The sequence below is a fragment of the Bubalus bubalis genome, chromosome 18 (assembly GCF_019923935.1).
Source record: "Bubalus bubalis isolate 160015118507 breed Murrah chromosome 18, NDDB_SH_1, whole genome shotgun sequence".
NCBI lineage: Eukaryota > Metazoa > Chordata > Mammalia > Artiodactyla > Bovidae > Bubalus > Bubalus bubalis.
The window spans coordinates 46224223-46238470 of record NC_059174.1 but is presented as its reverse complement, the minus strand read 5'-3'; the positions used below and the strand labels follow the sequence as shown (position 1 = coordinate 46238470).

The window sequence follows — 14248 nt, the reverse complement described above, 5'->3', positions numbered from 1 at the left end:
CTGTTCTAGAGATACAAATTCATTCGACCCCACAACACCCTTCAAAGTAGGTACTATTTTACTCCTTGTTTTACAGGTGAGGAAACTGAGGCCCAGAGAGGTTGAGTGACTTGCTCAAGGTTGTCCAGCCAGGAAGAGGCAGAGATTAGCTCCGATCACGGTCAGCCAGGGCCCCTCCTGTGACAATGATGGCGGACCTCTGTCTGGGGGTGAAGGTTGAATGGACACATGCGCCCATTGCCCTGCATTCTAACCACTAGAGGCTGCAGCCTGGGGTGTCTGGGCCTGATTCTCTTTGGTGATGTCTGCCTGTCTCTGTTCCTCCTCCCCCATTGTCCCCTCCTCCCTCCTGCCACCACCCACCTCAGACTTCCTCCTTTACTGGGTTGGACACTACGCCACATCCCACCCGCCTTGGACTGTGGTGTCCAGCAGCGTTGCCTGCATCATGGAGGGCCTTAGACCCTCCGACAGGCTCCTATCTCTCCTTCTGACTGTGGGTGGTGAGTTGGGGGCTTCTGCAGCTTCTGGGCTCAGCACGGGGCAGGGCAGGGAGCTGGGCGGAAAGAGAGAATCGAAGTGGGGCGGGGGAGTGTTGGGACTGCAGCAGATCCCCAGCCCCCCAAACCCTATGAGTCTCTCCCAGAGCCTGCGCCCCTACCCACCCCAAGATTTAGCCTCAGGGAGAAGCAGAGGGAGGGGACTCTAAGAGTGTTGCGACAGGACAAGTCGATGTAGAAGGAACAGTCCAGAGGCCTTGAGGACAGCCCCCAAGTCCCTCTCATGCCCGCCGGGGATCAGGAGACACCCTCCCCAGCTTCTATGCCTACCCCGCAGTCACAGCCCCCTGTCTCAGTTTACCTTCTTTTCCTCTCCTCAGGTCTCAGCCTTGTCCAGGCCCAGAGTGGTAGGTCTAGAACCTGCAATCCCCGCCCTACCTCCCAAAGATCACCCCACCTCTGGACCCTTCCTCAGTCTCTCCACCCGTCCCCTCCAATGACTGACACCTCCTCCCAATTCCCACTCCCAGTGGTCTCCCCTGACTCCTGTACCACATCCATTCCCAGAATGCAACTGCTCCTCGGTGAGCCCGGGCGTGCTGGCAGGGATCGTGCTGGGGGACCTGATGCTGACCCTCCTCATCGCTCTGGCTGTGTACTACCTGGGTCGGCTGGTCCCTCGGGGGCGAGGGGCTACGGAGGGTGAGTGGGGCTGGCTAGGGATGGCCTGGGACCCTCTGAGGACTTGCCTGGCAAGGGAAGGGTAAGCTCCCAAGTTACAACCACCCAAAGGGAGGTGATGGAGGGACTGACTTTGGAACAAGAAAATAGTCCCAATTCTCACCCCACCCCCAAGCAGTGACCCGGAAACAGCACATCACAGAGACAGAGTCGCATTATCAGGTAAGGAAACCAAGTTCTTGCTTCATCTCTCACTCCGGCCCTGTGGTTGTCTGTCCGAAATGGCCCTCCCGCAGTCCCCGCAGAACCCAGACCCTGAAGCCACTTTCTCAGGAGCTCCTCAAACATTGAAGATGAAGCGTCCAAAACCGCTTTCAGTGATCAGTCATGACCTTAGGCTCAGTTTAAAATGTACGGAGGGGAAATTCAGGGATGGTTTGCCTCAGCCAGAAGGCAGGAAAAGCCCAGGCCAGGACATGCTGATTTCTCAGAGAAGTCCTCCGAAGAGCAGAGGATATAATTCAACCCAATTTGGTAACTTTAAAATGAGGAGTTTTAGAATTAATAGTGGGAGGCAGGGAGCAGATCTTGTATCCTTTTGAGAAACTGACAAAAGCCAGAGAAAATCCTTTGAAAAATCCATACTAAAAATGTAAAACTGTGTATATAATCTATGGGCAGTGCAAGTATCCTTGAAACCCTCCTTAAGAGCTATGATACAGGGACTTCCCTGGTGGTCCAATGGCTAAGACTCCGTGCTCCCAATGCAGGGAGCTCAGGTTCAATCCCTGGTTAGGGAACTAGATCCCACAGGCCGCAACTAAGAACCATGACGCAAATGTCATCTTTCCATCTCCCACACCCTGTCAGTGTTATTCTTAACCCTTTACGGGGTCATGAGTTCCTCTGAGAATCTAATGGAAGACAAACAGACCCTCTTCAGAAAGATGAACTCCCAGACCAGGCATTTGTATGTGATTTTAGGGATTCTATCTGAGGCTGGCATCTTGGGCCACAGACCCTTACCTCACCCCCACTGTGAACCCTGCTCTGTGAAGTCTGTTTTACTTGTCTGCAGCCAGCTCTGGTTTGTCCCACTTGTGGCTTGAAAGTCTCTCTGTAAAGTATAAGAATCTCAAGTTTGGCTCCATGAGGACCAGAAGACTCAAGGGAATTCCCAGTTACTGGGAGGCAGTGACACTTTAGGGCAAAGCCCCAATTTATTCATTCCTTTGGTGAAATTTGTTGAGGGCTTGTTTAGGCTAGATGCTGGCGAGCTTACATCCTAGCTGGAGAGACAGTCTTGAAGCAAACTAACAAGATCACTTGGGGAGGCAGTGTGAAGAAAATAAAGCAGATTGATGTGACAACGACTGGGGTGTGAGGAGGAGAAACTAGAGATGAGGAAACCAAGAAATGCCTCTCAGGGAATTCCCTGGTGGTCCAGTGGTTAAGACTCTGTGCTTCCAATGCAGGGGGCCCAGGTTTGATCTCTGTTCCACATGCCATGTGGTCAAAGGAAAAAAGAAATGCCTCTCTGAGAAAATTCCATGAGCTGAGACTAGAAGCGGGAGAAGGAACCTCCCATGGGAATATCTGGGGAACTGGTGTTCCAGGCAGAGAGAAAAGCACACCCAAAGGCCCCTTGCCTGGGGCGTAATGGTGAGGCACAGGGAAGAGGGGAACATTGAATGCCCTTGAATAAAATCCCAGATCTCTTTCATGGCCACAAAGTTGAAAAAGCTGCCAGGGGCCTTGCCAGCCCCTGGAAGAAAGCTAGATTTTCAGTTTATTTGGTCCACACCCTGGTGGTCCTTTCACTGATGGTCCATACCCTGTCCATCCCTTAGGAGCTCCAAGGCCAGAGGACAGATGTCTACAGCGACCTCAACACACAGAGGCCATATTACAGATGAGTCCAAAGCAGGGCAGTCAACGACCTGATGCCTGGATCCAGTCATTCCTGAGGCCTGCTCAGCACTCTACTCCTAATCCCATCAAGACACAGATCCACAGAGTGGCCTCCGTGAGATGTCAGACCTCTCCCCACTACTGCCCCCAAATAAACATTGGAGCACACAAACAATGCTGAGTTATTCCAGATCCCTGGGCTGATGGGGTAGGGATATATGGAGTCCTGGGGGGATCAAGGACCCAGAAAACAGATAAATGAGAAGGAGCCTTGGAGAAAGAATTAGAACAAGAGGTATTTCAATGGCTTTATTCCAGCCCCAAACCAGGGTGGATTTTCTTGTGCTGCCACCCACATGCAGGATGAGAGGGTCAGAAGTCAAAACTTGCAGTTACAGGGAAGTCAACCCCTGCCAGGCATGTTGATGTAGATTTTGTCATCTTCTGGGGGTGGGGGAGAGCAAACACGAGGCCTAACCACCCACCTCCCACCCACATTTCCACCCCCTTGGGGACCCCCAGCCTCAGGGGTTTTCTCAGGAGTTCCCCCAAGCACCGCCCCCAGGGTTTCCCCGGAACCTCGAGGGCTTGCCCAAGGGGGGCCCCACCCTGGGGACCCCCTCCCTGGGGACATCTTGTCCCTTTAGGCCCAGCCCTGTCCCTACTCTCACCTTGGGTGGGCCTGCTGCGTAGGCGCGCACACACAAACACCACCACCACAATTAGCAGTGACACAACAGCATCCGCAGCCACAAGGCCTGCCAGGAGTGGCAGAGAGAGGGGCCCACATCCGGAACAGGAACCTAAAGGGTGGGGACCAAGACAAGAAGGCGGCTGAGGGGGTTCCTGACGCTCAAGGCTGGGCTTCAGGCATACGATACAAAGGAAATCCCTTTGGGGATGGATGTCCCAGAATTCCTGGGGAAGGAGAGGGGTGATGGAGATTCAGAGAGAAGCTGGGGATGTCCTAGGGCTCCCAGAACTGTGCTTTGGGCACAGTGAGTACCCCTGAAGACAGGTCGGGGGGTTGGCGCATTGTTGGGCCTTCAGTTTGGTGATGAGGATGGTGAAGTGGGGACCCAGAGAGGGCTGCAGATCCTCTGGCGGCTCCAACTAGAGGATGAGAAGTGAGATTCCGGACTCACAGGCCACACTTTAGGAATGGAAGGAGGACCTGAAGTGATGCCGTGAAGGGGAGGGGGTGTTGATTTCTCACCTGGGGTCATCTGAGCTGTAGCCACTGTGAAAGGAGAGGGAAGGCAGATCAGTGGGCAGAGGTGGTTCTCAAAACAGGGCGCAGGGAAAGGAGATGCCCTGAGAAATAACCTCCACTCCGGAGAGATCAAATGAGAAGAGGGGCCAAGTGGGAGGGGAGCACCCAGAGACCCAGAGAGAGACAGGAAATCAGAAGTAGAGGCAGAGACCCAGCAATAGAAGGGGATGGACAGGCAGCCATCCAAATTCAGCTTCCCTTCCCAAAGAAGCGGCCCAGAAGTTTATTTCTGGAAAGGAAAGGGCACTGAGAGAAGGACCCGCCCTCAGCACCCCTCCCTTCAGATGCCACCCCAAACTGTCCTGTTCACAAAACTCTAACACCACCCCCTCCAGCCCCCGTAACCACTGGCTTCACCTGGGAGCAAAAGCAGGAACAGGATGTTGCCTGGTGGGACCATGGTGGGCTGGGGGCTGGAAGGGACCTCTCAAAGGGCTTAGGTCCAGAGAAGTCCTGAGGAACAATGGGGGAGTGGAGAGGCAGCAATAGCGGATGTCACCCTGTTGGTGACAAGGCCACCTGCTTCCTGTGTGTCTGTGTGGGAGGGGGAGAGGTGATGGATCCCTCTGACTGCCTTCAGGGACAAACCAGGGGGAGGGTCAGAGAGACCAGTGAGGCTGCTATGATTGTCCAGGTGAGACATGACAGGTAGACCAGGGTGTGGGCACTGGGGAGATTCTGGCAAGATTTTTAAAGTAGAGACGACAAAACTTGCTGATGGAGTGGATATGAGTGTGTATGAGAGAGAGGGATCCAGGATGACCGAAGATTCTGGTCTGAGCAACTAAGAAGGACAGAGAATCCTTTGACAGGATGGAGAAGGAGGGGAAGTAGGTTTAGATGAAAAAGTGCCCAGGTTTGGCAAACTGAGTTGGAAATGCCTGATAGAGCTCCCTGTGGAGAAGCTGAATGACCATAGCGGCCTCTTTTGAGTTCACGGGATGTCTGGTCTGGAGATGTAAATTTGGGGACTGATGGCTCATGGATGGTATTTAAAGCCATAAGACTGGATGAGATCATCAAGGAAGCGAGTAGAGACAGAGGAGCAACACTACCTCCCCCAGCACCAAGAAAGGGTGAAGAGGAGTAAACAGGCAGGAAAACGGAAGGAGCAGCAAGTGAGGGAGGAGAACTAGGAGAGCACAGTCTTGAACGCAGGGGAGAAATGTGATTTACATGGTCACCAAGATGGGAACTGAGAAACGAGCCTCCCACTGGAATGACAGTCTGCTCTAGGGCTGGGAATTCCTGCCTGCTTAGTTCACAGCTACACCACAGCACCCAGCAAAGTGCCTCCCTTGCAGTAATAAATTCTTTTTAACGACGAATGAACAAATGAGAACCGGCCTCTGAAAAAGAAGGTGATGTGGGGAAGAGGGGAAATTTGAGTCCACCTATATCACTCTACCTATAGACCTTTCCTCCCTTGAGACCAAGGAGTCCAGAACCCCAGCCCCCTTCTCCCTGGACCTGGTATTACTGGCAGCGTCCTCCAACCCTCCACCAGCCCAGGGCCTTGAAGTCAAGGCCTCCAACATCCACTTGGACAAAGATCCAGGAATTCGGGTCCCCAGTTCCCTCCTCCTTCAGGAGTCCGCCACCCCAGGAACCTTCTCCCTCAGACCAAAGATAGGGTTCCCAATTCCTCTTTCCCAGGAGACTTCGGAGTCGGGCTTTCAAAATGAGCTCCGCCCATTCAGACACCAGATTCGCTCGAGCGCACCAAGGGGACTCCCGGGCTTGTGGGAGGGGCCCTGCCCAGGACTGGGCGGGGCCAGAACCTCCGTTTAAAAACTCGCGGGGGGACCCGGTCCAATATCGGGGACCCGGCGGCGGCTCCGCGGGGAAGCAGCGAGGCTGGCGCAGCGCCGAGGCCGGGGCCCTGGGGGCCCGCAATCAGCACCACGCAATCCCCGAGGTAACTGGGGGGCGGGGAGGTGAAGTACGCTCGGCCCCTAAGAGAGGGGCTGGGGAACGGACTCCTGAGGTTCTGAGGGACGGAGATGGACATCAAGAGTGAGGGATCTAGCATCAAGCTGAGAGTGAGAACCCAATGTGTGCAGGGGGCAGAGGGTGCAGAGTCCTGGGTCGTGATGCCGGAGCGGCTGGGATTCTGGGCTCCGAGTCCGGAGAGCTAAAGGACTGGGGATCCGGAATCTTAGGTCCTGGGAGTGAAAACGCTGGGAAGCCCCGAGCCCTGCCTGGGTCCTAGAAGGAGGGGCTGGCGACCCAGCCGCCATACTCTAGAAGAGGCTGGATTGAGTCCTTGGGGGCGTTTGAAATTGGCCAAGGTCTGGATAGGCAAGGTCCGAGGCTTGGCTGCAGGGATGCTCTCGGCCCGTGACCCTGCTCCCACCCTGGGATTTCCCGAATCGCCACCCGGCCCGGGTCCCCGGGCTGAGCAGGAATTCCCCATGTGCGGGGATTCTACGAGCGCCACGCTTGGCCACGCACCGCGTTTCGGAGCCGGACACCTGGTGTATGGGGTAGAGAGGAAGCGGGAGGTGGAAGATTCCCTTGCGTGAGCGCCGTGACGTCAGCGCGTCGCGTCTGGGCTGTTTCCGAGTCCGCCCTCCCGCGCTTAACCCTTTTTCCGCCCGAACCGGATGAGGGCCGAGGGCCCAGGCTTCTGGGGTCGCATGAACAAGGAGTCTGGAAACTGGGACTCCCAGGTCCTAGAGGGGAGTAGGCTGAGGCCCGGACTCCTGGGTCCTGGGGTAGCAGTTGAGAGTCTCCCAGACTCCTGTGGGGTGGGGTTTGGACTCCTGGGTCTGAAGAAGGGGGCAAGGTCCGAACTTTCGGATCCCTGAAGAGCCAGGGGGCTGTCGACTTCGTAGTTCCTCAGGGAGAGAGGCTGGGGACTCGGATATCTGGTTTCCCGAGGAAAAGTATCAGGGCAGCTTCTAGGGCAGAGAGATTTGGGAACTTGCATGTGCGTCTCTGTGAAGGGAAGCCCGGCATCCCCCCGAATTCCTCAGGACTGAGAGATATGGGGGTAGGGTGTGGTGGGATTTTTCACGGAAGTGGCGGTCAGAGGGAGGGGGGCTGCAGAGGGCGCCCTCCACCCCCTTCCTTAGTTTCCACGACGCTGGTGGAAAGTTGGGTCAGAGGGGAAAGTGCGGAGCAAAAGGAAGGAAACGGCGGAGGCGGCTGCGGCGCCGCACCCGAAATCTTAGATTGGCTTTGGAGTTCTCAGGCGACGCAGTGTGCCAGTTTTTTCCGCGCGGGAGGGCGAGGAGGATGTTCAGATCCACTCCCCCGCGCCCTTGGGTGACTTAAAGACCCCTGATAACTTCCCTCCCTCCTCACCCTGCAGTGAGCCGGAATGAGCGCAGCCATTGCCCGTCACAGACAGTGAAGAAACTACTAGAAGAACAGAGGCGCCGCCAGCAGCAGCCAGACGCCTGTGCGCTACCGGTGAGCCCCAGGACGCCCTATAAACTACAACTCCCATGAGGTCATGTCCTGGTGGGCAAGGGCCCTCAGGGCTGACTAGAGATGTAGTCCTGACTTAGATGCCCTGTAGGTGGGGAATGGGTACCGAGAAGTCTGCTGGACAAATTCCCCCTTGTTTCTTTTTGTTTCGGCCTCTACAGGGACAGTTCCCACCTCCCCTGGCCCAGCCCCTGACTTCATCTGTGAATGAGGGTGAAGCTGGTAAGTCTGGAAACTCACTTGGTTCCCCCAGGGACTCAAACATCCCTGCTCTTAGAACTTTCCAGAACTTAGGTGTTAGGCCCTCATTCTTGCTGAGACCTGGTAGAAGTTTCATCTCCCAGATTCTCTGGAGCTCAGTAGTTTATGCATGTAGTCCTGGGGTCCAGGCTCCCAGCCTGAAGTCTAGGCCCTCACTCAGTGTTCAGGCATTTAGGCCCCCACAGTCCAAACCTCCAGCCCTTTGGTGCCCCAGAAGTACTAGCTTTCTGTATCCTGGGGACGCTGGGCCCTCATACAGCTCCTGTCTGGGCTGCTACTTCCCTGACTCTGGTAACCGGGCCTGCCCCTCCTCCTCCTCTCACACACAGGCCATACTCACTTCCCAGCACACCAGGAGACTGTGGGTTCTGGACTTGGCAGCCTGGCGCCCCCCACTGGCTTTGTAGACTGGGACCCCAACAAGCATGCTACCTACACGGACAGCCTCTACTCTTATCCTGCTTCTGCTGCTGAAAGTTTTCTGACTCCTGACTTCTACTCACCCTCGGACCCAGGGCGGTCGTGTTCATTTCCCCTGGGGATGGAGGTGAGCCTGACAATGGGAACTGGATGCTGAAGGGTCCCTGAGATGCCCAGTTGTCCTTATGCAGCACAGCATTCTGAGATGTCTGGGTCAGGAACCCATTCCTCAGATGGGCAAAACTGAGGCCCAAAGGTCCAGGGTTACTGGCCGCAGATGGAACATCCAGCCACTCTGCCTAGCACTCTGTATGTATATGTGTGTGGTGGAAAGAGGGAATTCTCAGCTGACTGGCTCTCCCCACCCTCTGTACCCTTCAGGACCCCCTGGACACTCGGCTCTATGCAGACCCTTCCCTGCCACAGGCAGGATCCTGGAGGGCTTCTGGGCTCCCCTCAGGACCTCCACAGTTGCCTCCTGTGGTCACTGGACCATCCCTGGACACCGCCCGTGCTCACATGCTGGCTCTAGGGCCCCAAAAGCTGCTGGCGCAGGATGAGGAGGGAGACACGTGAGTACAGGGGAGTGGAGTCTGCGGGCTCCCTGCTCAGCTGGGGTGCTGTGCTCATTGCTGCCCCCCACCTGTCCCTAGGCTCCTGCACCTGTTTGCCGCGCGGGGGTTGCGCTGGGCAGCATACGCCGCAGCTGAGATGCTCCAAGCATACAGACATCTAGACATTCGTGAGCATAAGGGCAAGGTGAGGGCTGGAGGCTTGGTCTCCTGGATCTGAGGACAAAAGGGCTGAGGGCCTGGGTCCCTGGTTTTCAGAGGGTAGAGGATGGGGGGCCCAGACTGACCTTTCCTGACACCTGCAGACCCCTCTTCTGGTGGCTGCTGCTGCCAACCAACCCCTGATTGTGGAGGATCTACTGAACCTGGGAGCGGAACCCAACGCCACTGACCATCGAGGACGTTCTGTCTTACACGTGGCCGCTACGTATGGGCTCCCAAGAGTCCTCTTGGTATGTCTGTTTGGCAGATGGGATGAGTGGGATGGGCTAGATTGCCTAGATCCTGAGTTTCAGGGCTACATGGCCTGGAGAGACTCTAAGCCAGCTCTCTGCCTTCTCCTCCAGGCTGTAATTAACTCAGGGGTTCGAGTTGACATAGAAGCCAGAGACTTTGAGGGTAAGTTGAATGGTGGGCAGGGTGTTGTGGCAGGTGGGGCTGGGTCAGGGGAGTGCTCCAGATATAGAGTCCTCACTGTCTCTGTTCTGCAGGCCTCACCCCACTCCACACAGCCATCCTGGCCCTCAACGTGGCTATGCACCCACCTGACCTATATCCCCCAGTACTGAGTACCCAGGCCCAGGACAGACTGGCTTGCGTCAAGATGTTGCTGCACATGGGTGCTGATCACACCAGCCAGGTGAGCTGGGCAGTGGACAGCTAGCCCCCAGGGGGGCTTGTGGGATGGGAGCTCTTGAATGTCCAAGAAAGCTAAATAAATGCTGACTTGCCCCTTGTCAGTGGCGTGAACTTAAACATGTTACTTCACTTCTCTGTGTCTCAGTTGTCAACTGGGAATAATATTAATGATTTTAGCTTATATTTATCAAGCACTTAACTATTATTAAACACTGAGTTTCACCGATTAGCTAATTGAATCCTCACAAACATGCTTTGATGTGTGTGCTATTATTGCCTTCTCCATTTTAATGATAATGAAACTGAGGCTCAAGGACTCAAAAATCTTGTACCTTCTAAGTGTCAGAGAGGGAATTCAAGCCCAGGTGGCCTGACCCTGTAATCCAGCTCTTACTACATATATTCTCCTCCTTCCTGACAGTAGCTCCTTCAAAGGCTGGCTGAAAGAATTACACATCCACTCATTATTTTGGATTTTTTTTGTTTTAAAGAACTTTGAACACGGATAAAGTACAGAAAATTATATTGATATAATAAACTCCACCTACCCAACATAAATAACCAGCAACTCAAAGCTAGTCCTATTCCATTTGCTTCTCCACTTCCCTGTATTATTTTTAAGTAAATCCAAGCTTATAATTTTATGGGTAAAATTATACCCATAAATATTTGTCTTAAAAGATAAGAATTCTTTTTAACCTCAGTACCATTATTCCACCTTAAAAAAATTAACAATCTCTTAATATCAAATATCTTTTGTTCAAGTTTTTGTTTGGCTCTAAAGTAACATATGGGCTTCCCAGGTGGCATAGCAGTAGAGAATCCGCCAGCCAAGCAGGAGACGAGGGTTCGATCCCTGGGTTGGAAAGATCCCCTCAAGAAGGAAATAGCAACCCACTCCAGGATTCTTGCCTGGAAAATCCCATGGACAAAGGAGCCTGGCAGGCTGTAGTCCACGGGGTCACAAAGATTCTGACACAACTTAGTGACTGAGCATGCAAGCACAGTAACATACATTTGTTTTTTTCATTAAAAAAAAAAACAAAAAAACTATGATCCAAATAAAGCCCACACATTGCAATGATATGTCTTTTCTTTTCCTTTTTAAAAAATTTTTTATTGAAGTATAGTTGATTTACAGTGTTGTGTTAGTTTCAGGTATACAGCAAAGTGATTTATTTGTACATATATATACATATTCTATTTCATATTCTTTTCCATTATGGTCTATTACAGGATGTTAAGTCTAGTTCCCTGTGCTACACAGTAGGACCTTGTTTGTCTATTTTATATGTAGTAGTTTGTTTCTGCTAACCCCAAACTCCTAATTTATCCTCCCCCACCCTGTTTCCCTTTAGTAAGTATGTTTTCTATGTCTAAACACATAGTTTTTCATGTTTATTATCATTAGGGATTCTTTGAAGGCACATAATAAAGTTTCATTGTGGAAAATGTCTTTATTTGCTTCAAAATATGAAGAGAGCTACTCAATATGGAAGTAGATATAGGCTTAGGAGTCCACTGATAAATGCTTCTCAACTGTCATCCTTGTAGATAAAATAGTCCATGTGGGATGTTGGTGCATTTTATGGTGTTCAATAGAATGTGGGCTGACCAGGGCAGCTGCTAGTCCAGAGATCCAGAGAGCTCCTTTGGAGGACTAGAAAAGGAGTCTTTTTCTCAATGATACCTGGGCTGGAAAACTGTCTTAATGACAGCTTGTGTTCGCTCAATTGCTCAGTTGTGTCCAACTCTTTACAAGCCCATGGGCTGTAGCCCACAAGGCTCCTCTGTCCGTGGGATTTTCCCAGCAAGAATACTAGAGTGGGTTGCAATTTCCTCCTCCAGGGGATCTTCCCAACCCACGGATCAAAACCATGTCTCTTGTGTCTCCTGCATTGGCAGGCAAAGTCTTTACCTCTGCTCCATGATCTGAATGGCACCCCCTTAAATCTGGTATTCTTGTAGAGTGCACAGTGCATACAACTGTTTAATGCACACATGCCGCTGCTGCTAAGTCGCTTCAGTCGTGTCTGACTCTGTGTGACCCCACAGACGGCAGCCCACCAGGCTCCCTCGTCCCTGGGATTCTCCAGGCAAGAACACTAGAGTGGGTTGCCATTTCCTTCTCCAATGCATGAAAGTGAAAAGTGAAAGTGAAGTTATTCAGTCGTTTCCAGCTCTTAGTGGCCCCGTGGACTGCAGCCTCCCAGGCTCCTCTGTCCATGGGATTTTCCAGAGTACTGGAGTGGGGTGCCATTGCCTTCTCCGATGTACATATGGGTGCTTGCAAAAGAGGAACAGAGTCTCTAAAGGCTCTTGGGTTCCATGGCTGGAGGCCTGGGTATGAGGACTGGCCTGACCTCCGCCATTTCCCTCTCCACAGGAAATCAAGAGCAACAAGACTGTTCTGCACTTGGCTGTGCAGGCTGCCAACCCGACCCTGGTTCAGCTGCTACTGGCACTGCCACGGGGAGACCCGCGGGCCTTTGTCAACATGAAGGTAGGGGCCTGGGCTGGAATGTGCAGACTGGGTGAGATGTGGCAGAGACAGGCAGCTGGATGCTGGGGGTCCTGTGGGCTGTGGCTGTGGAGGGGACGATGTATAGGATATGGACCTAGACCAGAGGCACATGTTGGACATAGACAGAGGGCTGTGTGGAATGTGGTGTGGAGCAGGGCTCTGGGACGTGAGAGGGGACATGTGGGACGTGAATGTGGCAATATAGAGAGTGTTAGGTTGAGAGCCCAGGCCAGCTGAGTGCATCCTTAGCAGTCCTCCCCTCACTGTCTCCAGGCCCATGGGAACACCGCCCTCCACATGGCGGCCGCCCTGCCCCCTGGGCCGGCCCAGGAGGCCATTGTGCGGTGCCTGCTGGCAGCTGGAGCGGATCCAACACTGCGCAACCTGGAGAACGAGCAGCCTGTCCACCTGCTACGGCCTGGGCCGGGCCCCGAGGGGGTGAGCACTGAGCCAGCCCCTACTGCAGGGTGAACCTCTGACCCCATCCATTTCTGACTTTAGAGGGTTATTTGTGGTCTCAGAAGGTGACCTTGACCCTTCTCCAACCCTGACTTCAAAATGTGACCTTGAGGGACTTCCCTGGCAGTCCAGTGGTTAAGACTTCCCACTTCCACTGCAAGGGGATTGGGTTTGATTCCTGGTCTGGGAACTAAGATCCCACGTGCCATGCAGCACAGCCAAAAAACAAAAGTGATCTTGCACCTCAGTGTCTGCTCTCTTGCCTGATAAGGTGACTCCTCCTGATATCTATTTAAACCCTGACCTCAGAGTATGACCTCTACTTTTAACCCTGAATCCTGACCTTAAAGCGTGACCTTTGATCCCCAGGATAACCTCCAGCCCCCTGACTTTTAGTCCTGACCTCAGAGTGGGACTTCTGACCCTCAAATGTGACTCTGACTCCTAGCTTCTCCCCTTGGACTTCCAGTCCTCAATGCTAATCACAAGGTGGGAACTCCCAGCCAGCAACACCTTTGCTCAGGAGCCTTGATTCATTGTGTGCACGAGGCTTCACCCCCATTCCCACACATCTGACCTTCAAACCCATCTGGTCGACTCACTTCTCTCTAACTGCCAACTTCACAGGGTGCGCCTGCCCCATCTCTCCCTGCAGCCTCTCAAACTTCTTCCCCATCTTGTTTTGTCCACAGCTCCGGCAGCTATTGAAGAGGAGCCGAGTGGCACCCCCAGGCCTGTCCTCTTAGGACGCAAACCCAGAACCTGGACTGATTTTCCAGTCCCCACCGTCCTGTGGGACAACCAGCGTATGCTAATGTTGCAAATCCGTGATACTGTATGTAGAAAATGTCCAGTCTTTGGGGTCTTACATTAAAACCCCAAAATGGCTGCTAGGGGGTAAACAGTCCCCAATATTTGGGGCAGTATATGATACCCCTCTCCCACCCACAAGGAGCCCCCTTGATGATTTCTGTGAAATCGAGGCCCCTTGATTGTTTCTGTGAAACACCCTAGACCCCCCCTTTCCCCAGCAGGATCTTTCGGGGTCCCCTCTGCTAACTCAGCTCTTTACATTTGGAACCCCAGATATAACTCCCTTACATGTTACTTGGAGTGTCCCCAAAAACAGCTTCTGGTACCATCCCAGTAGAGCTCCAAGATGACCCAGTGAACTCCCCAGGACCCAGCCCCTTCAGGTCCCTAACCCTGAGACATAGGAAGGACTCTGCTAAGTTAGGTTCCCCTAGGTCTTTTTAAGTCAGAACTCAACCAGGCCCCTGCCCCAGAGGTCGGTATTTCCAGTGAATCCCCTCCCCTCTCTGAAGCTCCCGATTAAACTCCACCTGAACTGGAA

General features: G+C 53.3%; 3 protein-coding genes across 9 annotated transcripts; 2 read left to right on the top strand and 1 right to left on the bottom strand.

The window, feature by feature from the left end:
- Positions 1 to 286: 286 nt before the first annotated feature.
- LOC102406319 (transmembrane immune signaling adaptor TYROBP) lies at positions 287 to 3267 on the top strand. 2 transcript variants are annotated; one of them, XM_025269973.3, is made up of 5 exons: positions 287 to 503; positions 881 to 907; positions 1068 to 1202; positions 1360 to 1403; positions 3032 to 3267. In XM_025269973.3, exons 1-5 carry the CDS (start codon positions 302 to 304, stop codon positions 3095 to 3097), a joined length of 474 nt encoding a protein of 157 aa, XP_025125758.2. In that variant the 5' UTR covers positions 287 to 301; the 3' UTR covers positions 3098 to 3267. The 2 variants fall into 2 exon arrangements, with proteins under 2 accessions (XP_025125758.2, XP_006068835.2); XM_006068773.4 differs by having other exon boundaries at positions 1357 to 1403.
- A 119-nt stretch (positions 3268 to 3386) lies between these two features.
- Positions 3387 to 6906, bottom strand: HCST (hematopoietic cell signal transducer). 2 transcript variants are annotated; one of them, XM_006068776.3, is made up of 5 exons: positions 6820 to 6846; positions 4723 to 4818; positions 4309 to 4332; positions 3764 to 3895; positions 3387 to 3536 (listed from the first exon to the last, which is right to left on the bottom strand). In XM_006068776.3, exons 2-5 carry the CDS (start codon positions 4763 to 4765, stop codon positions 3496 to 3498), a joined length of 240 nt encoding a protein of 79 aa, XP_006068838.1. In that variant the 5' UTR covers positions 4766 to 4818; positions 6820 to 6846; the 3' UTR covers positions 3387 to 3495. The 2 variants fall into 2 exon arrangements, with proteins under 2 accessions (XP_006068838.1, XP_025125769.1); XM_025269984.2 differs by lacking the exon at positions 3387 to 3536 and adding an exon at positions 4099 to 4205 and having other exon boundaries at positions 3765 to 3895; positions 6820 to 6906.
- NFKBID (NFKB inhibitor delta) lies at positions 6137 to 14248 on the top strand. 5 transcript variants are annotated; one of them, XM_006068774.3, is made up of 12 exons: positions 6158 to 6283; positions 7682 to 7782; positions 7962 to 8022; positions 8391 to 8608; positions 8863 to 9053; positions 9135 to 9240; positions 9359 to 9505; positions 9620 to 9671; positions 9764 to 9912; positions 12298 to 12414; positions 12709 to 12873; positions 13587 to 14248. In XM_006068774.3, the coding sequence occupies exons 4-12, from the start codon at positions 8603 to 8605 to the stop codon at positions 13638 to 13640; spliced, it is 987 nt and encodes a 328-aa protein (XP_006068836.1). In that variant the 5' UTR covers positions 6158 to 6283; positions 7682 to 7782; positions 7962 to 8022; positions 8391 to 8602; the 3' UTR covers positions 13641 to 14248. The 5 variants fall into 5 exon arrangements, with proteins under 5 accessions (XP_025125730.1, XP_006068836.1, XP_006068837.1 ...); XM_006068775.2 differs by lacking the exon at positions 6158 to 6283 and adding an exon at positions 6787 to 7037; XM_025269945.2 differs by lacking the exon at positions 8391 to 8608 and having other exon boundaries at positions 6137 to 6283.

Bases quoted from the DNA above. Each gene is read 5' to 3' on its own strand.
- NFKBID (XM_025269945.2), top strand. The intron at 9,506-9,619 runs GTATGTCTGTTT...CTTCTCCTCCAG, and splicing joins GGCTCCCAAGAGTCCTCTTG to GCTGTAATTAACTCAGGGGT. The intron at 12,415-12,708 runs GTAGGGGCCTGG...CACTGTCTCCAG, and splicing joins GGGCCTTTGTCAACATGAAG to GCCCATGGGAACACCGCCCT.
- HCST (XM_025269984.2), bottom strand. From the start codon at position 4,765: ATGGTCCCACCAGGCAACATCCTGTTCCTGCTTTTGCTCCCAG. The intron at 4,333-4,722 runs GTGAAGCCAGTG...CTCCTTTCACAG, and splicing joins GTTCCTGCTTTTGCTCCCAG to TGGCTACAGCTCAGATGACC. The intron at 3,896-4,098 runs GTACTCACTGTG...CCCACCCTTTAG, and splicing joins CCCCCGACCTGTCTTCAGGG to GTTCCTGTTCCGGATGTGGG.
- LOC102406319 (XM_006068773.4), top strand. From the start codon at position 302: ATGTCTGCCTGTCTCTGTTCCTCCTCCCCCATTGTCCCCTCCTCCCTC. The intron at 504-880 runs GTGAGTTGGGGG...TCCTCTCCTCAG, and splicing joins TCTCCTTCTGACTGTGGGTG to GTCTCAGCCTTGTCCAGGCC. The intron at 1,404-3,031 runs GTAAGGAAACCA...TCCATCCCTTAG, and splicing joins AGACAGAGTCGCATTATCAG to GAGCTCCAAGGCCAGAGGAC.